At 45.5% G+C, this 27,524-nt stretch overlaps 1 protein-coding gene across 3 annotated transcripts in view; it reads right to left on the reverse strand.

The window, feature by feature from the left end:
- The window catches only part of dlgap1b (discs, large (Drosophila) homolog-associated protein 1b), a 287,295-nt gene that overhangs the window by 82,884 nt on the left and 176,887 nt on the right, over positions 1–27,524 (reverse strand). For 2 of the 3 annotated variants that reach the window (XM_041881100.2, XM_041881103.2), the window contains exons 5-6: positions 25,537–25,717; positions 14,410–14,668 (exon numbers count right to left, since the gene is read on the reverse strand). In XM_041881100.2, the coding sequence (XP_041737034.2) occupies positions 14,410–14,668; positions 25,537–25,717 (440 nt within the window). The remainder of the gene's footprint in view (positions 1–14,409; positions 14,669–25,536; positions 25,718–27,524) is intronic. The other variant, XM_041881102.2, reaches the window with a different exon arrangement.

Below are 27,524 nucleotides of genomic sequence, written 5' to 3' on the forward strand. Positions count from 1 at the left end.
TGAAGGAAAAAGGGGGTGCTTGCAAGCCAAAGACCACCATCCCAACCGTGAATCACGGGGGTGGCAGCATCATGCTGTGGAGGTGCTTTGCTGCAGGAGGGACTGGTGCACTTCACAAAATAGATGGCATCATGAGGAAGGAAAATTATGTGGATATATTGAATCAACATCTCAAGACATCAGTCAGGAAGTTAAAGCTTGGTCGCAAATGGGTCTTCCAAATGGACAATGACCCCAAGCATACTTCCAAAGTTGTGGCAAAATGGCTTAAGGACAACAAAGTCAAGGTATTGGAGTGGCCATCACAAGCCCTGACCTCAATCCTATAAAAAAATGTGTGGGCAGAACTGAAAAGGCGTGTGCGAGCAAGGAGGCCTACAAACCTGACTCAGTTACACCAGCTCTGTCAGGAGGAATGGGCCAAAATTCAACAAACTTATTGTGTGAAGCTTGTGGAAGGCTACCCGAAACGTTTGACCCAAGTTAAACAATTTAAAGGTTGTGCTACCAAATACTAATGTGTATGTAAACTTCTGACCCACTGGGAATGTGATGAAAGAAATAAAAGCTTAAATAAATAATTCTCTCTACTATTATTCTGACATTTCACATTCTTAAAATAAAGTGATGATCCTAACTTTCAGTGTTGATTTAACACTGGAGTATTTGCTGTGCAGGCATGTGGAGCTGTGTGGAGGGAGGGTAGTGGGTCTGTCCCAAAATAGAGAGAGAGGGAGTGGGTTAGCGGGCTGGCCCTGGCAGCATAGCTGGCGTCGCTGCCGTGACTAGACTAAATGGCAAATTGCACCCTATTCCCTATATAGTGCACTATTTTTGACCAGATCCCTATGCACTAAATAGGGAATAGAGTGCCATTTGGGACAGCCATTTTGCCTATGACTCATTCACAGAGGACCCAGGGAGGGGACAGGGGACAGGGGACAGGGGCTGCCGGGTGTGGGGTACAGACGACTCGTCTGTCACACGGATGGGACCCTCGACCTATCACCTATCCTCTCCTGCCTTGCTCTGACCCTGAACTGAAGCAGGGCTGGCTGACCTGGTTTCCCATAAAGCCTTATTACTTTGTAAGCACAACCCCGGAAAGTCCCCTTCCTTGCTGTCTATGTCCCTTTCCAGACATGTCAAAGCCAAGGGACCCTATAGGCCCCTCAAACTCAACTCTGGACCTCATGGGTGCAATTAATTATCCGGTAGAACAGAAATCCAGCGTTGAATACACCTGCTCAAGGCTATGCGTCCTATATGTTCATATGCTATTTCAGGGCTTGTTTCTGTGTACCTCTATGTACATGGTTAGGTAGGAAAATGGAGGGAAAATGTATGAAATGGTTCCAGGCTTGTACCATGTGTTGTGCACCTGCTATCCCACATCAAAGAAAAGTCACTAAAAGAAAAAGTCACTAAAATAGACTGGTAGCTGGAAACAGTTCAAAATATCTGGGCTGCCCGGAATCGCACTGCACTCTCACTAATGGCAAGGAGAAATAGCATGGAAGCTTATCACAGTATGCTCTTACAACATATTTTTTAATATTTCAAATAATTTTTTGTAGCCTACAACACAGTTCACCTATAACTGTGACAATGACGGTATAATAACAGTCCATTGTCAAATCAAGTTGGAAAAAACATTATTATACATTATTATTATTAGCCTATTGTTATTACTTGTTCTATTAATGTTGTTTTATGTAAAAGGTCCACATGATATACAAATATGCATATTTTTCATATCAGTATCATATCATAAATCGAGTCCTTTGTTTATGCTCTTCTCATCAAGCATGAGTAAGCAGAAACACTCTAGGATGGGCGCGTGGCCACCTCCCGGATGGCACAATCACACGAACGAAGAAACACAACTCATTAATAGGTAGAGAGGAAGAAGAAGAGACATTACTTACAAAATCGTATCCAGTGGTCACACATACCGAACAAGTTACAGAAATACGGTGAAGTGAAGGAAAAAGGCATCAGAAATAGGGCGTTTCGCTCTCTCAAGCTACAGCTTCTTTGATTTGGTGGCGGTGCTTGCCCTCTCTCTTCCTCGTGTAGCCTATGATTCGATTTCAGGAGGGGCGCGCAGCAGTGAGCAGTGCCAACGTTGCGCCCCTCTGCTGTACTCGCGCGGACTCACAGACAGGCAGTGGGAAAGAAGCTGCCCCGGCTCGCGCTCTCAGCACACGGTGTCGCCAAAAAAAAAAAACGATTTTGCGAATGCAGTTTGACACTAAAGTTATGTAGCCTTACACAACGGTTTATTACAACCAAACTGACAACTAGGCAGGCCTATGTTAAAGTACAGTGATATTGGCAGATGGCATTGAGTCTGGCATTGAGGCATATAGGCTATGCTTCACATTTAACAGTGACAGGTGAATTGAGATGGCTCTTTTAAAAATGAAATTTTAAATGTTATCCCTTATTGCCTTAAGAGCAGACTATACCATCTTCCATCCTACATAGTATATTCTCAAATCTGCCCCCTTGTGTCAGACATGCTTTACAACAGTATCAGATGAGGAAGGTACAGTATTAAGTATCAGATATAATCTAGCCTGACGACTCACACTCAGTGGTGGAAAAAGTACCCAATTGTCATACTTGAGTAAAATAAAAGATACCTTAATAGAAAATGACTCAAGTAAAAATCTCCCAGTAAAATACTACTTGAGTAAAAGTCTAAAAGTATTTGGTTTTAAATATACTTAAGTATTAAAAGTAAATGTAATTGCTAAAATATACTTAAGTATTAAAAGTAAAAGTATAAATAATTATTAAGCAAACTAGACAAAGCATTTGTGTTTAGTGAGTCCGCCAGATCAGAGGCAGTAGGGATGACCAGGGATGTTCTCTTGATAAGAGTGTGAATTGGACTATGTTCCTGTCCTGCTAAGCATTCGAAATGTAACGAGTACTTTTGTGTGTCAGGGAAAATGTATGGAGTAAAAAGTACATTCTTTTATTTAGGAATGTAGTGGAGTAAAAGTAAAAGTTGACAAAAATATAAATAGTAAAGTCAAGTACAGAACCCAAAAACCCTACTTAAGTAGTACATTAAAGTATTTTTACTTAAGTACTTTACATCACTGCTCACACTAAATTATTCCGCTGCTCTGTCGTTCGCTACATCATTGAAGTCGTTTGTGGTGATGAGGGGCACAAGGGGCGTCGTACAAAACAAAGTCATCAGCGATTGGATCGTCTCTAACCAATCAGAGTATCAAAGCCAATGACACATTTTTAAACCGCCGCTTTGCCCACGTGTGTTCTAGCTCTTGCCCAACCCATCGGTTTCTGGAACAATCAGACAGCCCCAAATGTGTTGTGAAGTGTCGGGGAGGTACTCAGATCCCATACTCATTGTGGAGAAGAAACTAACGTCTGTGGGAGTGGCGTAGCGTTTGGCCGGAGCAAGGAGTCTGGGTAGCCAGGCAAGATATAATCATCAACATTCACAGAATGAACACCAATACAAACTTGTCAGAGCATTTATTCTATTTTCAAAATATGCATTTTTAAATATGTATTAATTCAAAAGAAATTGGAGCCATGGTAACTAACAAATTATTTTGGTTTATTGAGGGAACTATAATGTAACGTATTTGACTTTCCAAAGCTTTGACCCTCACATTCAAATAGCTGAGCTAGCAGATGGCCAATCCACAGTAACTGACGGCAACACCGTGAAGCTGAGAGATGGGTCCTTTGAATGTCATAACAGACGCTCCCTACATTAGGCCTTCCATGTATCATCCATCACAAGGAGTTTTGAATGAGCTTCACTGATGTGCTCTCAATATGGCCTTCCTACCTCCTGTTGCCTTCCTCTAGCTCTGACAGGGCTAGTTGTACTGCAAGGCGATGTGAGGCAATGTGCCATTCTCAGGCTGAGTCCCAAATCGCACCCTTTTCCCTATATACTGCATTACGTTTGACCCGGGCCCATAGGGCTCTGGTCAAAAGTAGTGTACTACGTAGGGAAAAGGCTGCCAGCGACACAGCCTCAGACATGTTGGAATTCACAGCATGATCCCCATACACAGAGACAGGGGACTGCCAAATTGCTATGCTACACCAAGTCCCTAGGGGCAGTGTTGACCAGCGTTGACCTCAAATACCGACTCTTCTGTCAATTGATCTTACACAGACTCAAATAACATTGACTCTAAAAGTATATTTTGAAGCTTTAGAGGCCTAGCTCAGTGCACTGTTTGGATGCTGGAATCGTTTTAGCCTACATCTTGAAGCGATTTGTTTGACAATCAGATGAAAACATCATGACTGGTTGTGTTCATGCCACATTAAAAGGTAATACATGTTTTACCGTTAAATGACTTGTCTTTACTATTAGGCCCATAAAGTATGCGTGCCAACATAGGAAGTCCTGTGAAAATAGAGACCCCCGAATGTCAAGGTAGAATTCTCATTCTGCTTATAAACATTGTCCGGTTATGTAATGTGACAAAGTAGCTCTCTGATCTAAGAACAGGTGTTCACCATTTTAGTACAGCAAGAAATTACTGACTAATTCAAGGCCACAGGAATCCCATGGTAGTTCAATACAAAATCAGGAAGCAGACTCTCTCATTGAAACAGGGTAGGAGACAAAAGCTGTGTCCCAAATGGCACCCTATTCCCTATGTAGTGCCCTACTTTTAACCAGGGCCCTGGATACACCGTGGCACATTTCTTTGGCTTTAGACCTGCATGCAGAAGTAGCTTTAATTGAAGGTCACCTCACAGTGAAGGAATGGCCGATTTTACGCCTCTAATTACTGTTGTGGCTCCGTAGCAAAGTAGGAAAGCTTTTTTCTCTGTCAGATGTAGAGGAAGGTGATGAAGGAAGTAGGAGAGGTGATGAGTAGCCTTCTATCTACCACCAGATTAAACAGAAGAACAGGGCTGCATCCCAAATGGCACCCTATTCCCAACATTGTGCACCACTGATTTTGGCTCTGGGAGGCAGCCAGGATCAGTGAAGACGGATGTAGGATGCACGTGGTGTAAGATTTGACTGGAGACGGCACAGTGTAGAAGGAGACGGGGGTTTAAGGCGGTTTAAATCCTCACATTACCAGATTGGTATGGATTTTCCGCAGCTTTAAGAGAAGAATCACCACAGCTTTATTAAACCAATCCCAAGGAGCTGATGCCATGACCAACATTCCAATCCCAGGCCTGCATCCCAAATGGCACCCTATTCGCTATATTGCAAATTGCAAACAATTTTACCAGCACTCTATTGGCCCTGGTCAAAAGCAGTGCACTACATAGGAAACAGGCTGGTATTTGGGAAGCAGGGTACTATACCTGATATTACTGAGGGAAAAGTGAAGCGGGAGAGAGCATCAATTAAACACTACATTCTTTAACAGCATAGATCAAAAGATACACCCTTATTTTGGATTCCTTTCTTCTGCTTTGGGATCAAAATGGTCATACATAGTCATACGGATTACAGTGTGGCAGCTGAATTTGACGATAGATTAGCATCTGCATCTTATGGTCAGAATGTTACATTTTTTGCGCTTTGAACCAAAATGCCCTTCTGCTACTGCGCAACATCCTTCTCCTCTTTCCATCCATGACAGACGACATGCAATATTCACCACTGTGCCAAACCTTTTCACTCACTCTGGCTCATTCCCTATATAGTGCATTCTTTTTGACCGGCCCTGGTCAAAAGTAATGCACTATAGCAGGGCTCCCCAACCCTCTTCCTGGAGATCTACCGTCCCGTGGGTTTTCAGTCCAACCCTAATTTAACACACCTGATTCTACTTATTAGCTGCTCAAGAAGACCTTAACTAGCTGAATCAGATATGCTAAATTGGGGTTGGACTGAAAACCTACAGGACAGTAGATCTCCAGGAAGAGGGTTAGGCAGCCCTGCACTATAGGGACTAGGGTACCATTTGGTATACATCCTCTGTATGCCTCCCAGCAGCTAACTTGTGAAATGTCGATGCTTTGTGCTCCTTCTGTCTGTGAGTCGGTGTGTTTTGTGTTTGTGAGTGTGTTTGTGTGTGAGAGGTTTTTATTGCATGCCTGCTTCTCTTGCTTCTTTAGGACGGCTTCTCTCTGGAATGCATGTTCCATAATGTCTGTATGATGACAGATATTTTGTGTGAGCCAATGTTTTTTATATGGGAGTCATCCGTTGATGGATGCATGAACTGTCCGTGCACAAATTGTCCGTCTTTTTATGCAATTAGTTCGATAATGGTCGATTTGACGGATAATTTATTTGTATTTTTATGAATGCATATACTATTTCCTCCTTTTTCATGAGTCTCTGTGTGGCCGAGCCTTAGTGTGCATGTGTGGGTTTTATCATCATGGCACAGTCAAAACTTGACTGACTGCTCAGGGGTGTTGTATGAACTGATATTTACTGCAAAAAGCATATTTGGGTGATTTTCCCCTTCTATAACCTTCCAAAAATAACATTACTGTCTGCTCACAGCACTCAGGATGAGAGAGAGAGAGCGAGAGAGAGCGCGAGAGAGAGAGAGAGAGAGAGAGAGAGCGAGAGAGAGAGAGAGAGAGCGAGAGAGAGAGCGAGAGAGAGAGAGAGAGAAATAGTATTTTGTCTCGACATGAGCCTCTCTGTGTGCTTCTGCCTAAAAGACTGAGTGAGTGAGAAAGACTGTCCTACTACCTAATCCTGTAATTCAACAGAATGACATTGAGAGCAAAGCCATACAGAGCTAAACACTTTTATGTCCCAAATGGCACTCTAATCCCTGTATAGTGCACTACTTTTGACCAGGGCCCACAGGGAATCCTATTGAGCTCTGGTCAAAAGTAGTGAACTATATATAGAGAATAGGGTGCCATTTGGGACACATATAGTGTCTGCTGGGGTGACACTGCAGTACGTCTTTTTCAGAGAGACCCACTACCTCTGGTTGTCAGCATGAATCTACCTAACTAGTACTTACTGTGAGATGCATCCTCCCACACCCTATTTCCTTTATAGTGCACTACTTTTGACCAGGTCCCGTAGGTCTCTGGAGTAGTGCACTGTGTATAGCGAATATGGTGGCATTTGCGACACAACCAGTGATATCAACTAGGCTGCTGCCCTTCTAACTGGCATCTTTGGTGGGAACAGAACAGACTCCTTGCCTTGGAATAAATGTTACATTTCTTGTCAAATGTGCCTTCATTCATTAGTTATACACAACATACTGTAGCAACCCTTGCCTTGGTAGACTGGTTACCATCTCCCCCAAGTGGATTAACCCTATTGGAACAGTGGTTAGCAAGTTTGTCTACGGTCTGGAGTTCGAACCCCTCAAGGGGTGTTGGCTGTCACTACAATACTGTACATCATTGTTTCCATCTATTGTGTATGCTACTGCCTGAAGGACAAATTCTGACAGCAGCACTGTCACGTGCCAAGTTCTTTCTGAACACCCCTACAAATCATCTGGGCTAGACAATCTGGACCCTTTCTTTCTAAAACTAGCCGCCGAAATTGTCGCAACCCCTATTACTAGCCTGTTCAATCTCTCTTTCGTAACGTCTGAGATCCCCAGAGATTGGAAAGCTGTCGCGGTCATCCCCCTCTTCAAAGGGGGTGACACTCTAGATCCAAACTGTTACAGACCCATATCCATCCTGCCCTGCCTTTCAAAAGTTTTTGAAAGCCAAGTCAACAAACAGATCACCGACCATTTCGAATCCCACCGTACCATCTCCGCTATGCAATCCGGTTTGCCGAGCTGGTCATGGGTGCACTTCAGCCACGCTCAAGGTCCTAAACGATATTATAACCGCGATCGATAATAGACAGTACTGTGCAGCCGTTTTCATTGACCTGGCCAAGGCTTTCGACTCTGTCAACCACCGCATTCTTATTGGCAGACTAAATAGCCTTGGTTTCTCAAATGACTGCCTCGCCTGGTTCACCAACTACTTCTCAGATAGAGTTCAATGTGTCAAATCGGAGGGCCTGTTGTCTGGACCTATGGCAGTCTCTATGGGGGTGCCACAGGGTTAAATTCTTGGGCCGACTCTTTTCTCTGTGTATATCAATGACGTCGCTCTTGCTGCTGGTGACTCTCAGATCCACCTCTACGCAGACGACACCATTTTGTATACATCTGGCCCTTCATTGGACACTGTGGTAACAAACCTCCAAACGAGCTTCAATGCCATACAACACTCCTTCAGTATCCTCCAACTGCTCTTAAACACTAGTAAAACTAAATGCATGCTCTTCAACCGAAAGCTGCTTGCAACCGCCCACCCGACTAGAATCACTACTCTCGACGGGTCTGACCTAGAGTATGTGGACAACTACAAATACAGTGGGGAAAAAAAGTATTTAGTCAGCCACCAATTGTGCAAGTTCTCCCACTTAAAAAGATGAGAGAGGCCTGTAATTTTCATCATAGGTACACGTCAACTATGACAGACAAAATTAGGAAAAAAAATCCAGAAAATCACATTGTAGGATTTTTTATGAATTTATTTGCAAATTATGGTGGAAAATAAGTATTTGGTCAATAACAAAAGTTTCTCAATACTTTCTTATATACCCTTTGTTGGCAATGACACAGGTCAAACGTTTTCTGTAAGTCTTCACAAGGTTTTCACACACTGTTGCTGGTATTTTGGCCCATTCCTCCATGCAGATCTCCTCTAGAGCAGTGATGTTTTGGGGCTGTCGCTGGGCAACACAGACTTTCAACTCCCTCCAAAGATTTTCTATGGGGTTGAGATCTGGAGACTCCAGGACCTTGAAATGCTTCTTACGAAGCCACTCCTTCGTTGCCCGGGCGGTGTGTTTGGGATCATTGTCATGCTGAAAGACCCAGCCACGTTTCATCTTCAATGCCCTTGCTGATGGAAGGAGGTTTTCACTCAAAATCTCACGATACATGGCCCCATTCATTCTTTCCTTTACACGGATCAGTCGTCCTGGTCCCTTTGCAGAAAAACAGCCCCAAAGTATGATGTTTTCACTCCCATGCTTCACAGTAGGTATGGTGTTCTTTGGATGCAACTCAGTTGAGTTTTTAGTTGAGTTTTTACCAAAAAGTTATATTTTGGTTTCATCTGACCATATGACATTCTCCCAATCCTCTTCTGGATGCACTCTAGCAAACTTCAGACGGGCCTGGACATGTACTGGCTTAAGCAGGGGGACACGTCTAGCACTGCAGGATTTGAGTCCCTGGCGGCGTAGTGTGTTACTGATGGTAGGCTTTGTTACTTTGGTCCCAGCTCTCTGCAGGTCATTCACTAGGTCCCCCCGTGTGGTTCTGGGATTTTTGCTCACCGTTCTTGTGATCATTTTGACCCCACGGGGTGAGATCTTGCGTGGAGCCCCAGATCGAGGGGAGATTATCAGTGGTCTTGTATGTCTTCCATTTCCTAATAATTGCTCCCACAGTTGATTTCTTCAAACCAAGCTGCTTACCTATTGCAGATTCAGTCTTCCCAGCCTGGTGCAGGTCTACAATTTTGTTTCTGGTGTCCTTTGACAGCTCTTTGGTCTTGGCTATAGTGGAGTTTGGAGTGTGACTGTTTGAGGTTGTGGACAGGTGTCTTTTATACTGATAACAAGTTCAAACAGGTGCCATTAATACAGGTAACGAGTGGAGGACAGAGGAGCCTCTTAAAGAAGAAGTTACAGGTCTGTGAGAGCCAGAAATCTTGCTTGTTTGTAGGTGACCAAATACTTATTTTCCACCATAATTTGCAAATAAATTCATTAAAAATCCTACAATGTGATTTTCTGGATTTTCTTTTCTCAATTTGTCTGTCATAGTTGACGTGTACCTATGATGAAAATTACAGGCCTCTCTCATCTTTTTAAGTGGGAGAACTTGCACAATTGGTGGCTGACTAAATACTTTTTTTCCCCACTGTATCTAGGTGTCTGGTTAGACTGTAAACTCTCCTTCCAGACTCACATTAAGAATCTCCAATCCAAAGTTAAATCTAGAATCGGTTTCCTATTTCGCAACAAAGCCTCCTTCACTCATGCTGCCAAACATGCCCTCGTAAAACTGACTATCCTACCGATCCTTGACTTCGGCGATGTCATTTACAAAATAGCCTCCAACACTCTACTCAGCAAATTGGATGTAGTCTATCACAGTGCCATCCGTTTTGTCTCCAAAGCCCCATATACTACCCACCACTGTGACCTGTACGCTCTTGTTGGCTGGTCCTCACTACATATTCGTCGCCAAACCCACTGGCTCCAGGCCATCTATAAATCACTGCTAGGCAAATCCCTGCCTTATCTTAGCTCATTGGTCACCATAGTAACACCCACCCGTAGTCTGCGCTCCAGCAGGTATATCTCACTGGTCATCCCCAAAGCCAACACCTCCTTTGGCCGCCATTCCTTCCAGTTCTCTGCTGCCAATGACTGGAACAAATTGCAAAAATCTCTGAAGCTGGAGACACTTATCTCCCTCACTAACTTTAAGCATCAGTTGTCAGAGCACCTTACCGATCACTGCACCTGTACACAGCCCATCTGAAATTAGCCCGCCCAACTACCTCATCCCTATATTGTTATTTATTTTGCTCATTTGTACCCCAGTATCTCTATTTGCACATCATCTCTTGCACATCTATCATTCCAGTGTTAATACTAATTGTAATTATTTTGCACTATAGCCTATTTATTGCCTTACCTCCATAACTTGCTACATTTGCACACACTGTATATATATGTATTTCTGTTGTATTTTTGACTTTGTTTTGTTTTTTGTAACTCTGTGTTGTTGTTTTTATCGCACTGCTTTGCTTTATCTTGGCCAGGTCGCAGTTGTAAATGAGAACTTGTTCTCAACTGGTTTACCTGGTTAAATAAAGGTGAAATAAAATAAAAAATAAAAATAAATTTAGCATTCATGTCATTCAGTGGGGAGATTAGTCTGCTATCTTATCTCTGAACCTGCAGGGGCTGCATGCAGGCTGCTTCACACCATGGCACCCCCTGCAACCTGTGTGTGTGTGGCTGTGAGCTAGTGCATACGTGCGTGCATACGTGCCCTGCCCCCTTGCCTGCGTCTGTGAAGAGAGAGTGAGAAAGGAGGAAAAAGAAGCAGACAATGATTTAACGTGAGCAAGGACTTAGGAGGGGAGAGGTGAGGATGTGATGAATTACGAAGTGCCAGCACCATGACAGTAATCTGGGCCAATCCCCTACTGCGTCTGGCTTTTTAGTGCTTAATAATGTTATGACTGACACCACACCCTCTACCTCGCTCCTCGCTTTCTCTCATTCTCCCTCTCTCTATGGAGACGTGTTCAACTTAGATCGACCCAGAATTCCCTGCAATGAATTAAGGGGTCTACCAGACTTAGACACACAGCCAATCAAATCACAGTTTACCACCACAAACCAATCAAAGTACTGAGCACTGCTACAACCAAAGGCTCTCGTCGATAACAAACTATACCGCTTTTTAATGAAGAGCTCAAGGCTCACCATATATTTCCAGTTATCACATGATCACATGATCACATGACTCAATTTGGCTCGCCTAAATGTATGTGAATTAAATGGCCAACAGCTGTTGCTGCTGCCGCCAGTCATCCCTCAGCTCCCAGCTACCAACGACATGCTGTCTGTCTGTTTGTCTGGGGCAGGACGGTGTTGCCTTTACATCCTCAGCAAATTAATATTGATCGACTTCCAGGCAGCTCCTACGATAGGGGGCAGAGGAGTGTGTGTGTATCTGTCTGTGTGTGTGTGAGGGGTGTTGGGGGATGGTTGTGTGTCTGTGTGTGTGTGAGGGGTGTTGGGGGATGGTTGTGTGTCTGTGTGTGTGTGAGGGGTGTTGGGGGATGGTTGTGTGTCTGTGTGTGTGTGAGGGGTGTTGGGGGATGGTTGTGTGTCTGTGTGTGTGTGTGTGTGTGTGTGTGTGTGTGTGTGTGTGTGTGTGTGTGTGTGTGTGTGTGTGTATGTGTGTGTGTGTGTGTGTGTGTGGAGCAGAGTTATTATAGTAAACTAAAACTGAAACTAAAATGAAAAATAATTATGAAAAAAATGAATTAACAAATATGTTTGAAAAACTGAAACTACACCGAAACTATTATCTTTGACTCCAAAACTAACTAAAATATAATGAAACCCTTAATGTATTATGTTCAGTTTTAGTTTTCAAGCTTTTTTATTTTTTTCTCAAGCTGTTGGGGAGGTTTTCAAGCTATTGTGGAGGTTTTCAAGCTGTTGGGAGTGTTTTCAAGCTGTTGGGAGGGTTTTCAAGCTGTTGGGGAGGTTTTCAAGCTTTTGGGAGAGTTTTCAAGCTGTTGGGGGGTTTTCAAGCTGTTGAATCTGGCGGGTAAAAGCAGCCAGGAGATGGCGATGTTTCAGATATGCCTAGCTTGTTCATCACTATCACTAGCTTTCAGTAGCTAACAGGGAAAAATCGTCTGGGTAGCTAACTTGATTCTTCATACGTACTACTAAAGATAAAAAGCATTGCATTTGTTGAACCAGTCTCAACGTTTTTCCTTTTAAATCCAAGTCACATTGAGATTGACTTAAAACCTAAGATAACCTATGACCTGACCCATCACCTTAGGTATTACTGCCCTCCAGTTGCAAGAAGTGACATCCCCAAAAACACACAAAACTATACAACACCAATGGCTCCTAGCCTCCCACGCATGCTTTCTGTCCCTAACACTAAAACTGAAACTAAATAATGTGTATGTCTGTGTGTGTGCACACACAAATGTGTGTGTGTGTGTGTGCACATAAGTGTGTGTGTGTGTTTGTGTCTGCATGACAAGCAAAATTACATCTCCACCTGTATTTGAAAATGTTTTATCTGTCTCCTGCTCCCAGACCAGACCAGCCCAGACGTCTGGCCTAGCCCACCAGCAGTAGAGTTTGTGCCAAAAGCACTTGATGTGATGAATGATGTCCATTATTCTCTGTTCCCCCTCGCCTCCTCTTCCTCTGTGACTAGAGCTCTGTGTTCCCGAATGGCACCTTATTCCCTATATAGTGCACTACTCAAAAGTAATGCAGGGCACTATGTAGGGAATAGGGTGCCATTTGGGATGCAACCTACTAGAGTCTGGGAGGCGCTGCCCTCTATCACAAATCTCTCCTCACAGAGATCAATATTACCCAAACAAGAAACGCAAACATCAAATGCCTCCTCCGGCCTTCACCGCCTTATAATTGTGTGTTTATTTTATACAAACACGTGGCGAATCTCCAGATGACCTTACCTCATACACTTCCCACTGACTTCAATAGAAGGGAGAGTAAAATACATTGTTATCCTCCGCTGCCTTGGGAGGGAAACGGGAATCAACAGAGCAGAATTTTAAATGGCACTAAATGAATGTTTGCTCTGAATCCCGAGGATTGCCTTTAACTTGACTGAACAGGTTTTGCCATCCTTACAATTTGCGCTAAATAGTTTTAATTAGCTGACTGTAACCTCGTTGGCTGGGTGGAAGAAAGAACTGCCTTTTAATCGGGATAATTAAACAAAGAGAGAGAGAGAGAGAGAGAGGGGGACGGGGGAGAAGGAGATGGAAAGAGTGAGAGGGAAGAGAAGGGTGGGAGGGGGAGAGAGAGATTAATGCGCTCAAGCTCTGACTCAGCATGGCTACAATGCAAGTCAGAGAAGATGGTGAATTTTTATGGAAGTAAACTCGGAATGCCAACACCACTCAACATCAATACTACATGCAGCCCATTCACTAATGTTCTAGTTCAATGCTTTACTGGACGAGAGGCAGAGCGCTGAAATAAGGGCCGAATACAGACTTCGATCAGCAGGAACAATCTCTTAAAGGTAGGCCCAGTAGAGATACAGACAGTTCTGCACAGAGGGGATCTAATATTTATAACGAGATGTTCTGAGGCTCAGGGGTGTGTGTGTGTGTGTGTGTGTGTGTGTGCGTGTGAGCCCTTTGCAATCACAACTCCTCTGCCCACCACTGAGCTTTCTACAGTATTAAAGATGTACTGTATGGACTAAGCAGTCAGTGTATTTACAATTAATGTCCCTTTACATTAGCAGTACAGTAGTACTTACATAATACATTATATACATGTCTATGTATAATACATGAGCAATTGTATTAGTATCAAATTATATAATTTCTCTATTTTTTTGGCATATTTTTTGCTCATCTTTATCAAGGGATCCAATAATTCCAGACCCCACTGTATATTGTAAATATTACATATGCAAATATGGACACATACTGTACGTATGCATGGTTTCAATACTGTATGTGTTGTACCTAGAGTCGGAGTTGTACTGCTAGGTAGCTAAAGTTTTAGCCGTATCGCTTTGGCCCATAGTGTGTGTCCAGTGTGTGTGTGTGTGTGTGTGTGTGTGTGTGTGTGTGTGTGTGTGTGTGTGTGTGACTGACCTGTGCTGCTCTGGATCGTCCTAACGGTGGTGGTGGTCCGAGGGGGTGAGATAGCCCTCATGTTGCCCCCCACCATGCCCCTGTCCTCCTCGTCTTGGGAGCAGGAACCCTTCTCGATGGCACGGACGTAGCTATGGCTGCGCATACGGAAGCAGCCTGACATTGGGAGGTCCAGGGCATCCACCGCCTGGGACTCCATCTCACTGAAGACGGACTCACACACTGCCTCGATCTGCCCGTTTACCTCCACCTCGCTCACCTGCAGGGGGCAACACACACACACACACACACACACACACACACACACGCGCGTGCACACACCACATACAGACCGGCCCAAGGGGGGGGCAAACGGGAAACACAGGTTAGAGAGACCTACGCTAGCATGACGCCCCACACTTCACCAGAGTGGAGCCTTGTATACAAGAGTTTAAAGTATATTCAGGGATTTTGAAGAATCCAAAAGACACAAAGTAATGTACAATACAATCCGAAAAAGTACTTAGTGCAGAGGGGAGGAAAGTTGTGGGGTAAAAGTTCACGGGCCATCCAAGTGCAGTGCTTTAGGGGTGTGTTGGCAAAACACATAGGAAGTGTGTGTGTTTCTCCATGTCTACAGGAGGGAAGATTCACAACTCGTCAAAATAAGTGTCGCAACATTGGAGAACTAAGCTAAGGGAAAGGGTGTGTAGTGGTTGTATTGTCTTCATAGTCCACTACAGGACTCCACAGAAACCAAAAGTCTCTAAGGTGTTATTCTGTTATTCTTCTAGCCTAATAGACTTGCATGGAAGGAGGAGAAAAAAGGGTGTATGGGAGATGTTGGGTACTTGGGAGAATTGTGACTGGGGGTTTAGCAGGATATGAAGGAGAGGAGGGAGGAAGACTGTGCCTGGGTGCTTGAGACAAATATGTTGGATTGGGGGCATGTGATTGGAGAGAGAGGGCTGCAGAACATGTGTGGTCGATATACAATGTGATAGATAGGAAGAAAGCTTGTGTGGTGGTAAATATATAATTTCATAGATAGGAAAAGAGCTATTAGAGCTATGAGTCTTCTGGGCCTTCTGTCATTCAGTCTAAGGCTATGGTGTGACCACACATACACACTGTCTAAGACACACTCACAATCTCTCAGTGACGCATACGCATGCATGCTCAAGTGCATCTGCATTGTAAAAAAGCAAACTTAACCAATGGCTTAGTCAGCGTTATTATGCGAGTTGAATTTGAACAAGCTTGTTGAGTAAATTTACAAATTCATGCTTGCTCAAAACCATTAAAAACCACTACCATCATTATCATATTTCCCAGCATGCTCTATTGCAGGTTGATTTTCTTAATTATTTGTTTCAGTACCTGTGTTTTTGCATGTACTTTGGTTGGTTGATTTATCTTATGCTACACAAACAACATGCATTTTTCTAAATTAATCCAATCTGAGATACTGAGATGGCTGCTGCAGTTATAGGGCGTCAGGTAGCCTAGCGGTTAACAGCATTGGGCCAGTAACCGAAAGGTTGCTGGTTTGAATCCCTAAGATGACTAGGTGAAGAAATAAATCTGTCAATGTGCTCTTGAGTGAGGCACTTAACCCCAATTGCTCCTGTTAGTCGCTCTGGATAAGTGTGTCTACTAAAATGTAAAAATATGTTTATGGGGTAGTCTCAAAATTCAATGTCTCCTACAAAGTTCTAATTGTTGGATATCCCCACTCTGGCTGGATTTCAATAGTAATTACACATCACTTTGCAAGCCAGCATAATGTGACTTGCAGGCTTGATGTGACCTGTAAACCAGGAGTTTTGTACCACTGCATTAGGGTGTAACTAAGCCAACAAAGAAAGGCCTTATAATATGTAATGTCATTAAGAGTTACATTATTAAAGATGACATATTCACTTAGACACTCACTTCGTGAAGGCTATATGATTGAAAGCTGTTGAATACAACAACCATGTGTCTGTCACTAACAAATACAGTCATGTGTGGTATCTACAATTCACTATAAAGGCAAGGTACACTGGGAAATAAGCAAATAAGGTAGAATACATTTTCAGGTTGAATTGTATGTTCACTCAACCTAAAGTTCAAAGTTGAGTGAACACACAATTCAACTTGAGAATGTTTGTTCAGCTATAAGCCAAAATGTTGAGCAAACTCACAATAATATTACAGCTGTTGCCTTACAATTTTACGTTGAATCAACTTTAATGCTATTTTGTTGAGCAAAGTCCCAATCCTATTGCAACATCTTTTTTTTCCCTTTTTATTACAGTGCGCGCGCACACACACACACACAGACAGACACAGACACAGGAGCCTGAGTGCTTTCCCATTCTCTTCCCGTATGCTGCAGTCTGGCTGGGCTTTTTGTAGAAGTCACTGTGGCTGACAGTTGGTTCCCATGCTGCCTGCCTCACACTAAAGGCCTGTGTGTGTGTGTGTGTGTGTGTGTGTGTGTGTGTGTGTGTGTGTGTGTGTGTGTGTAGACATGTTTTTGTGTGTGTGTGTGTGTGTGTGGACATGGTAAAAAAAATGTTGGGGACCAACTGGGGACATTTTGTCGGCCCCCACAAGGAAAAAGGCTATTTCTGGGGGTTTAGGGTTAAGGTTAGAATTAGTGTAAGGGTTAAAATTAGGATTAAGGGTTAAAGGTTAAGTTTAGCAGTTAGGGTTAGGTTTATGGTTAAGGTTAGGTTTTGGGGTTAAGGTTAGGGTGAGGGTTAGGGTAAGGGTTTGGGTTAGGGTAAGGTTAGGGAAATTAGGATTTTGAGTGTGTCCCCACAAGGTTAGTTAAACAATACTGTGTGTGTTAAAGATGCACATTTCGGTCAATTTTGCTGCCGAATAACTGACCCTCATTAACCGGTCAACAAACAGTTAAATTTTTTCATAACAGTAAAATGATGTGACCAACAGAAAATACTATCAGAGATCTGTATATAATGATGAGTTGCTTATGTTTCTGCCCTAACAATGGGAGTCGTCCCAAGGCGGGAAGGCAGGCGACAAGCTTAGGCCCAAAATAAGCCCAGTGAAACCTCTCGCTTCGCCTCTTCCTCTCTGATACTATGCATGCATACAAGGACCGAACATTTTTCATTAAGAGCTTAATTGAGCTTAATTGAAACATGCAACACCTGTAATGAAGCAGCTTATGAAACGTCATTTTCAAACATTTGCCCAAATGCAATTAGCGGAAAACAGTTATAAACTGCGCACCTCATGCGAGCAGTTCCATATGTGACAGAGATGAAAATCTCTGTTAGAAACTTAGAAAGGGGGGGAATATAATAGCAACTACTATGATGGGTTGCTAATATGACTAGGATTGTGCCTTTGGCTTCTCAACAACGAAATAAAGTTAATATGAAAACCTATAGGACAGGAGAGAAATGCTGGTTAATGGCATGAGGAAGTCTATATAAAATAATTGCCTCCACGTTTCTATGGATGGATTTTCGCAAGGCTACTTTGAAGCAAGGTAAGACATGCCTCATTATTTGAAGTAAAGTAAAACGTTCAGGTTTCAAACAATTAACGGTAGCTAACTCCGTTCCGTACATATGTGGGCAACCGCGGCATTCAAACGAGGCTGCAATGAAAACTAATGGGACTGTAGCGACTGTGTTGGCATCAAAATCTAGGGTGTGAACTAAGTTTCGATTCAGCGTTGATTGACATGGTAATGGTCCAACAGTATTGGAGAAAAGTTGAAAAAACTGACCCCCCAGACGCTGTACATTAAAGTGGACATTCTGTGCCGTACAGCCTCTTTCCACCAGGTGTAGCTCTTCTCTCGCAGATTAAAAACAAGAAATTATCAATGGTGAGTGTAAAGTTAATTACTCGTGAGTGCATCAATAGTTAATTCAATCAATTGTAAATGTTTTGCATAATCACTGCGAGCCATCATGACTCTCAAAAACCGTGACACCCACAGTTTAATTGTGAAGATAAATTTAGCGCCGCCCTAGAGATCGTATTCAAATTCGACACAAACCTTCAAATAGGTATGTAATGAGACATTATATAAACTCTTTATAGTGTTTTATTTACATTTTAGAGGTGATAAGTTGGACAAATCGGGTGAAAAAAGCTGGTTCCCCACACGACATATCTCCCCCTTTCACTATGACGCAGTAGCTTTCGCTTCCCCACCCGCCATTTTAAAAAGACCCGGCGGAGCTCCATTGCTTTCTTCAATCATACAGTGACGAGCAGCATGAAGGTCTCATCATTGATTTTCCTGGAAAGGGGAGAAATTGTGCTTTACAATGGTATTCATATTACAGTTGACCTGGAAGTATTACATTTTTGGTGCGCTAAAATAAGGTCAAATGTATGGAACAGTGCAATGTACAAAAGTGTGTTAGCTACCGTTATACTGCCTCAAACTCACATTGCAAAGCTCCTTTCTAATCATGGCCACCAAAGTTTTTAACACACGATTACATTTAGAATTTGTTGCGCAATGACTGGGCTTACAAAAGCAGGTTTCACTCCAGTAGCCTACAGGCTTTTTGAGGATCTGCTCTCGCAATATCTGACAGGTGGTAGGCTATTCTGCTTCTCAAACTAGGGTCTGTTGCTGTGAGCGTGTGATAAATCAAATGCATGACGACTAACGAAAATACCCACATGCCAATTTCATTCCACAAAATTATGCAAATTAACCTATAGCCTGATAAGCATGACAGGTCAAATGAATTTTCGGCAGCTAACCAATTAACCGTTAACATCCCTAGTGTGTGTGTGTGTGTGTGCGTGTGCGCGTGTGCGTGTATGAGCTGGGCTGGATCTGGAGAGGCTGGAGCAGGGAGGGAGGCTAGGATGCCTGAGGGCTCTGTGCCTCTCCCTGTGGGCCCCTGGAGGCCCCTGGAGGGCCACATCGCTGGAGCTCCAGCCAGAGATGCCCCCATCCTCCTGTCACTCCAAATAAGTGAGGACAGGACCAGTACTCACTCTCCATCACACACACTGTAACATCTTATTTCTGGGATACATTGTTAGAATTAAGTGCTTTGTAACACCAAAACTAGTGGCAACTGAGCCACCAACTTGAAGGAGACGAAACCTTAACTTTGCTGGAGTATTGAAACACCTCATCCTGAAATGTTTTGAAACATTACATGGTGTGTTGTAACACCACTTAATCAAGTGTTGAGTAACAACTTGCCAGGGACTGGGATCCCTACTGGAAAAGGTTGAAAACATTGTTTTGGTGTTTCGAGTTCTGTTTAGTGCAGAATTAGATACCTTCTCTTTTGGTGTTGTTTCCTCTCTCTAAGCTTCTTAATACTATTATGGTGTTTCTGGAATATTTGAATGTTTAAAATTGATTTATGTATCTGATAATTTGCCAGTTTAACCCATTTTGGCAGGCATTGCTGAGCACAGTGCTCAATCCACCAACATTAACTAGAGGTTTTAGAACAAGCATTGCAGGATACTGTATTTGCCGCTACCATCAGAAATTGGAAATGTGGGAATGGGTCATCTCATCATTGAACGTCATTTTCCTGACGGTTTTGATATCTGTTCATCATGATCCATTACATCTCATGGTGCAACAAACTGCTTAATATTAATATAGAAGTATACTTGTCTTTCTTCAAACATGCACACAACATTGTGTAAAACATTATAATTACCCATAATCCTTTAAAAACAGAGCCACGTGGCAAGATAGGAAGTGCAAGGAGATTAAAACCAGACTCCCAATGAGTTCAATCACTCAATTTTAAATTTTTGGTTACCCTCATAAAATATACTTACATTTTGAGCAACATATTAAGTTGGATTTATTCTTACATTTTTTTATAAAGTGAAATTAACAAATCATTTAAATTACCTTGCATTCATTTTGATTAAGTACATGTTGTTGTTTTTTGTCCATTTCAATTCACCCCAGAATTTTTAAAAAAAAAATACAGTGTGGCTGTGTGGTTGAGTGTGTAACATTTCAATGAAATTCCAATGAAATGTACCATCTTACTACCCAAGAGGTCAGGGGTTCAATTCCTGCTTCCACCTGTCCCACTTTCAGTCCTTCTCTGTTTCTAATCTGTCCAAATAAAGCATTGAAAAAACGAAGGTGGAATTCCACAAAGAATATTCTCCACAGGCCCTTATTATCAATCAATATTTAGGCTATAAATAATTTGCATTTCTTAATCATTGAATTGTTGTCACGGTTTCGGCCGAGGCTGCTTCTCCTCCTTGTTCGGGCAGGCTTCGGCGGTCGTCGTCTCCGGAGTACTAGCTGCCACCGTTCTATGTTTCGATGTTCGTTTGGTTTGGTCTGTTTGTACACCTGTTCTTTGTTAGTGTTGATTATGTGCCCTATAAGTTCTCTTAGGTTTTGTCATTTGTTGTGTGTAATTGTTTCGTGTCAGCTAGGCGTCAGTTTGTTCTCTCTCGTTCTGTTTTGTTTGGAGAGAGTGTCCGCACTGTGTGCGCAGTTTGGGTTACGCACTGTTTCCTGTGTGCGTAATTGTTTCGCTTGCCCTCCGGCTGGGATTTTGCCGTGAGTCTTTTTGTATTGTTTGATCCTCACTAAAGACTGTTGAAGAGCCTCTGTTGTCCTGCGCTTGATTTCTGCACCACATCTATGCTCAGCCTTGACAGAATTACACACCACCATGGAATCAGCAGGAGCAGCCTCATCTGTTGAGGCAATCGAGGAGCGCCTTCGCGGACAGGATCAAAAGATCAGCTGGATTGGGAACTCTCTCGAGGGGGTGGTGGAGACCCTCCGTAGATGGGAGACCGGTGGGGCTCCCACGCATCCACCCATCGCACCATCGCCAACAGCCAGTCCGCCTGTTCAACTTCCGGAACCCAGTGGGATTCGGCTCTCGCTCCCGAGGGCGTATGATGGTACCGCTGCCGGGTGTCAGGGTTTCCTTCTACAAGTCGAACTTTACCTAGCCACAGTACACCCGGTGCCCTCGGGATACGAGAGCGTTTCCGCCCTCATCTCCTGTCTCACCGGCAAGGCGTTGGAATGGGCCAACGCCGAATGGAGGAGGATAGACGCCGCTACTATCACATATGCGGAATTCTCGGGAGCGTCTGTTCTACCTCCGGCAGGGGATGAGGAGTACCCAAGATTTTGCACTGGAGTTCCGGACTCTAGCGGCTGATGCAGGGTGGAATGAGCGGGCCCTCATTGACCACTTTCGCTGCAGCCTCAGGGAGGACGTCCGTAGAGAGTTGGCATGCAGGGACACCACTCTCACCTTTGACCAACTGGTGGACATGGCAATTCGCCTAGACACCCTGCTGGCCACCCGTGGACGCCCTGGGGGGGGGGTCGCCCATTCCACCCTCCAGCACCTCCGAGTCGAGTCCCATGGAGCTCGGGGGGGCTGGCGCTAGAGAACGGAGGAGAGGGAGTTCGAGGGGGGCCGTCCCCTGCACCAACTGTTGCCGTGGAGGACACACCGCGGCCAGGTGCTGGGGAGGGTCTCCTGAGGGACGAGACGGCAGGCCACGCGCTGGAGAGTCCTTCCTGGTGAGTAGGCGCCCCACTTACCCAGAGCTCTCTGTCGTGCACATAACCATACCTGTTTGTTTTTTACAGGTTGCACCTCGTTCCCAGCAAAAGGCGCTAGTAGATTCAGGCGCGGCTGGGAATTTTGTAGATCGTAAGTTTTGTAAAGAGTTAGGGATTCCTCTCCTTCCTGTTAAAGATCCCTTCCCTGTACATGCCCTAGATAGCCGTCCGTTGGGATCGGGGTTGATTAGGGAGGTCACAGCGCCACTTAGGATGGAGACGCAGGGGGGTCATGAGGAGACGATTCAGCTATATCTGATTGACTCTCCTGCGTATCCGGTGGTGCTGGGGCTTCCCTGGTTGATTACTCATGATCCCACTATTTCGTGGCGAGAGAGGGCTCTTAAGGGGTGGTCTGCCCAGTGTGGGGGGCGATGTCTGGGTGTTTCCGTGGGGGCGACCTCGGTGGAGAGTCCAAACCAAGTGCCCGCATTGCACATTCCCCCCGAGTATGAGGATCTGGCAGTCGATTTCCACCTCATAGACAGGGAGATTGTGCGATAGATCTCCAGGCAGGAGCTGCGCTCCCGCGGAGCCATGTGTATCCGTTGTCGCAAGAGGAGAAGAGAGCTATGGAGACATACATAGCTGAGTCTCTGAGACAGGGATACATACGGCCCTCCACTTCCCCCGCGTCCTCGAGCTTCTTTTTTGTGAAGAAGAAAGATGGAGGTTTGCGCCCGTGTATTGATTACCGTGGTCTCAATCAGATTACTGTAAAATACAGTTATCCACTCCCTCTGATTGCGACTATGACGGAGTCATTACACGGGGCAAGGTTCTTCACAAAATTGGACCTCAGGAGCGCCTACAACTTGGTGCGCATTAGGGAGGGGCGATGAATGGAAGACAGCATTTAGTACCACCTCGGGTCATTACGAGTATCTCGTCATGCCATACGGTTTAATGAATGCTCCGTCAGTCTTCCAATCCTTTGTAGATGAGATTTTCCGGGACATGCAGGGACAGGGGGTGGTCGTGTATATAGACGATATTCTGGTGTACAGTTCTACCCGAGCCGAGCATGTAGCCCTGGTGCGCCGAGTATTGAGGAGACTGTTGGAGCACGACCTGTATGTCAAGGCAGAGAAATGTCTGTTTTTCCAGGAGTCGGTCTCCTTTTTGGGTTATCAGTTGTCTGCGTCAGGGGTGAAGATGGAGGTTGACCGTGTGTCAGCCGTGCGTAATTGGCAAACCCCAACCACAGTTAAAGAGGTGCAGTAGTTCTTGGGCTTTGCGAATTACTACCGGAGGTTTATCCGGGGTTTTGGACAGGTGGCAGCTCCCATCACGTCCCTTCTGAAGGGGGGTCCGGTGCGCTTGCGGTGGTCAGTTGAAGCGGACAGGGCTTTTGGGAGACTGAAGGACCTGTTTACTTCGGCGCCGGTGCTGGTGCACCCGGATCCCGCTTTACCATTCCAAGTGGAGGTGGACGCGTCAGAAGCCGGTATCGGAGCCGTTCTCTCGCAACGGTCCAGCACGCCACCTAAACTCCGCCCCTGTGCCTTTTACTCGAAAAAGCTCAGTCCGGCGGAGCGAAATTATGACGTAGGGGACAGGGAGCTGTTAGCCGTGGTACAGGCCCTAAAGGTGTGGAGGCATTGGCTTGAGGGGGCTCAACACCCTTTTCTCATTTTGGGGTGAGGGTTTATGTCTCCTCCTGCTCGGTGTGTGCCCAGTGTAAGGCGCCCAGACACTTGCCCAGGGGAAAGTTACAACCCCTGCCCGTTCCACAACGACCCTGGTCTCACCTCTCGGTGGATTTTGTTACAGACCTTCCCCCCTCACAGGGGAATACCACCATCCTGGTCGTTGTGGATCGGTTCTCGAAGGCCTGTCGTCTGCTTCCCATGCCGGGTCTCCCTACTGCCCTACAGACCGCTGAGGCACTATTCACCCACGTCTTCCGGCATTACGGGGTACCCGAGGATATAGTGTCTGATCGAGGCCCCCAATTTACCTCCAGAGTCTGGAGAGCTTTCATGGAGCGCTTGGGGGTTTCGGTTAGCCTTACCTCGGGGTACCACCCGGAGAGCAATGGGCAGGTCGAACGTGTGAACCAGGATGTGGGTAGGTTTCTGAGGTCATATTGTCAGGGCCGGCCGGAGGAGTGGGCGAGGTATGTTCCCTGGGCCGAGATGGCACAGAACTCTCTCCGCCACTCCTCCACCAAACTAACTCCGTTCCAGTGTGTTTTAGGATACCAGCCGGCTCTGGCACCTTGCCATCAGAGCCAGATCGAGGCCCCTGCGGTGGATGAGTGGGTGCGGCGCTCGGAGGAGATGTGGAACGCTGCCATCTGCAGCGGGCCATCCGTCAACAGAAGACGAGCGCCGATCTCCACCGCAGTGAGGGACCGGTGTTCGCACCGGGAGATTGGGTCTGGCTCTCGACCAGAAACCTGCCCCTCCGCCTGCCCTGCCGGAAGCTGGGTCGGCGGTTTGTGGGGCCTTTTAAAGTCCTGAGGAGGTTGAACGAGGTGTGTTACAGGTTACAATTGCCTATTGATTACAAGACAATTGTATGAGAGAGTCTGCAAATAAAAATGTTTTTGTGTGTGATTTGATGGAGCGTTTGACATGCACTGAAACCCCACAAAGTGTTTTCACAACGCTCTCTTAAATCACAAATATTCAGATTGAAGAACCACTTTGGGTGTTTCAGAATACTTGTTTGCTTAGCTCTGTAACACAAGGATATATGAGCAAATGCATAAGGCCTACTTTATCAAGCGTGCCACCGGTGTACACAGCTGTAATTGCTTTTAAACAACGTCTGTGAAGCATTACTGTGGCGAGAGACATACATCATGCTCGTTTTCCAAGGTGTGCTATGAGAATTAACCATCTGTTGTACTGTTGTATTGTATGCTAGCAGGAAACAATGTATGTTGTATTACACGATACAGAGCAATAGGAATTAGCTGATCTGCTAAGGACCAGTGGTGGCTAGAATTAAGTGAATGGAACGGTATCAAACACATCAAACACATGGCTTCCTTCCATATGTTTGGTACCATTCTGTTTATTCCATCCAGCCATTACAATGAGCCATTCTCCCATTACCAGCCTCCAGTACTCCGGACAATCCTGCAGTCCATGTGCAGTCCTGGCTGTTGAAAATGAAAGCAGTCCTGTTTCAGCTCTAATGAGAAAGCCTAATTGGAATATTTCTCTATGTATGTCATTGGAGTCTACAGACAGACAGACAGGATGATGGGGGATCAGGGAAAGGGCGGGCTGTATTTCCTCTAGTCTAATTAGTGCTTTGAATTTCACTCTGATCATCAGACCTGAAGAAAACAACACCCAAATGTTTGGAGATGGTTTGGTTTAATTAGCCGCTCAGATGGGATGGTTGCTGGATGGTTGTTTGATGATTGATTTGGGGCTGGTTTGGGTTTGGATTGGTTTTGGTTTGGGGTTGGTTTGGACTTGATTTGGGCTTTTTCAATGGTTGATTTGGGTTGTTTCCTCCCCTCTGCTACCGTTGGGAGTAAGTAAAGACAGGAGACAGTTAGGGGATGGGACAGGGGGGAGGTATGCGCCCCTAGGGGCACCAACCTGGCTGATGGTGCTCATGGCTCTCATGTAGCTCTCGTTTCGCGAGCGGAATTTGGGCGAGGCCAGCAGCCCTGCTGGGTCCAAGCTGTCCAGGCTTCTATTGATGGAAACCTCACTCACCGCCCGCAGGTAGCTGTGGCTCCGGATCTGCAGCTTGGGAGAATGCGAGTCAGTGGAGATCCTGCAGTAAGATGGAGAGGGAGTGGGAGAGAGAGAGACAGAGAGAGAGAAGGGGGGTGGGATATGCATGAGAGAGAGCCTCATGCATCTTCAATCGCTTCAATCTTCAATCGCTTTAGGACCAGCTCATATCTAATCAACAAGCACATTGTGTCAGAAGCTGTGAGTGTCCTTGGAATATCTTTTGATTCGCACGACAAAGTGGAGAAAAAGGACTCTGATCCATATAAGTAGTGGGGAGATGTGTGTGAAGGGAGTGGAGGAGAGAGATTAACACGCAGACACGTGTGCACACACACAAACACACACAAACACACACAAACACACACATAGCTCTCCTGCAGAGGAATCTGAAGGGTGAGCTCATTAGCCATCACCTGCAGGCACCAAGCAGGTGGGATATCCTTCAGCACCTTCACACCTGTGTGTGTGTGTGAGTGTATGTGTATGTGTGTGTGTGTGTGTGTGTGTGTGTGCGCGTGTGTGTGCGCGTTTGTAGGTCCTCGAATATTAACTCCACATGCATTTTGGTGTTATGCAACCTGTCACGAGTTGCTAAGCCAGAACCCAGAAGCAGACCAGGACAAGGTAAGTTGAAACGAAGGTGAGTGTTTATTACAAATTCAAGAGTGATGCTGAATAATCCAGGGAACAGAGCGGGCGGCGTTGATTAGTTGTTGGGGGTGCAGTGGTTGATCCCATCCTGGGTCGGCAGCCGCCGACCACCAGGCAGAGGTTGGATGAAGGTTCCGGACGGGTGACTGCAGATGGAACAAAAGCGGGGGTAAGTAAGCAACAAACCAACACGGTGCAAAAACAACAAAACTAACGCTAGGCTCTAAGACTGATACTCTGGTAAACCTACTGTTCATGGCTAACGATCCGGCAGGGACTGGATGTTAGGCCAGAGCCTAAGAAGGGTGATGATCAGGACCAGGTGTGCAGATTGCTGATGGGATGCAGGTGCGGAAATCAAGAGAGCTCCCCGGAGCGTTCCCGAACCCTCGGGAAACTGGAGATCACGAACAGAAAAACTAGTCACCAGACAGGACCCGACTCAGACTGCCGGGATCGTTACAGTACCCCCCTCCGGCCAGACGCCACCGGGCGGACTCCCGGAGCGCCAGGATGGAGGCGGTAGAAGTCACTGATGAGGTCAGCATCTAGGACCTGTCGCCGCGGAATCCAACTCCTCTCTTCAGGACCATACCCCTCCCAGTCCACGAGATACTGGAAACCCCGGCCCCGCCGTCTGGAATCCATGATGCGACGCACCGTGTAGGCAGGACCACCTCCGATCATCCGAGGAGGAGGAGGAGGAGGCGGAGGAGGCAACAGAGGACTGAGGAAGACAGGCTTGAGGCAGGAGACATGAAAGGTGGGATGGACTCTGAGCGTCCTCGGTAGTTTGAGTCGAACTGCCACTGGATTGATCACCTTCTCCACCACAAACGGACCAATGAACTTCGGTAACAACTTCCTAGACTCAGTCCGTAACGGAAGATCCCGTGTGGCCAACCAAACCCTATCTCCGATGGTATAGGTGGGAGCGGGGATCCGCGCGACGATCGCCTGGAGCTGATACCGGTCCGAAACTCTAAGGAGTGCCTTTCTGGCCCGATGCCAGGTCCGGTGGCAACGGCGAATATGGGCCTGAACAGAAGGCACTGAGAGCTCCTTCTCCTGAGAAGGGAACAGGGGAGGTTGGTAGCCATACAGGCACTGGAAGGGAGACATCCCAGTGGCAGATGTAGGGAGAGTATTGTGGGCATACTCAACCCAAGGCAACTGAGAGACCCAGGAGGTGG

Source organism: Coregonus clupeaformis, chromosome 7 (genome assembly GCF_020615455.1).
Source record: "Coregonus clupeaformis isolate EN_2021a chromosome 7, ASM2061545v1, whole genome shotgun sequence".
Lineage (NCBI taxonomy): Eukaryota > Metazoa > Chordata > Actinopteri > Salmoniformes > Salmonidae > Coregonus > Coregonus clupeaformis.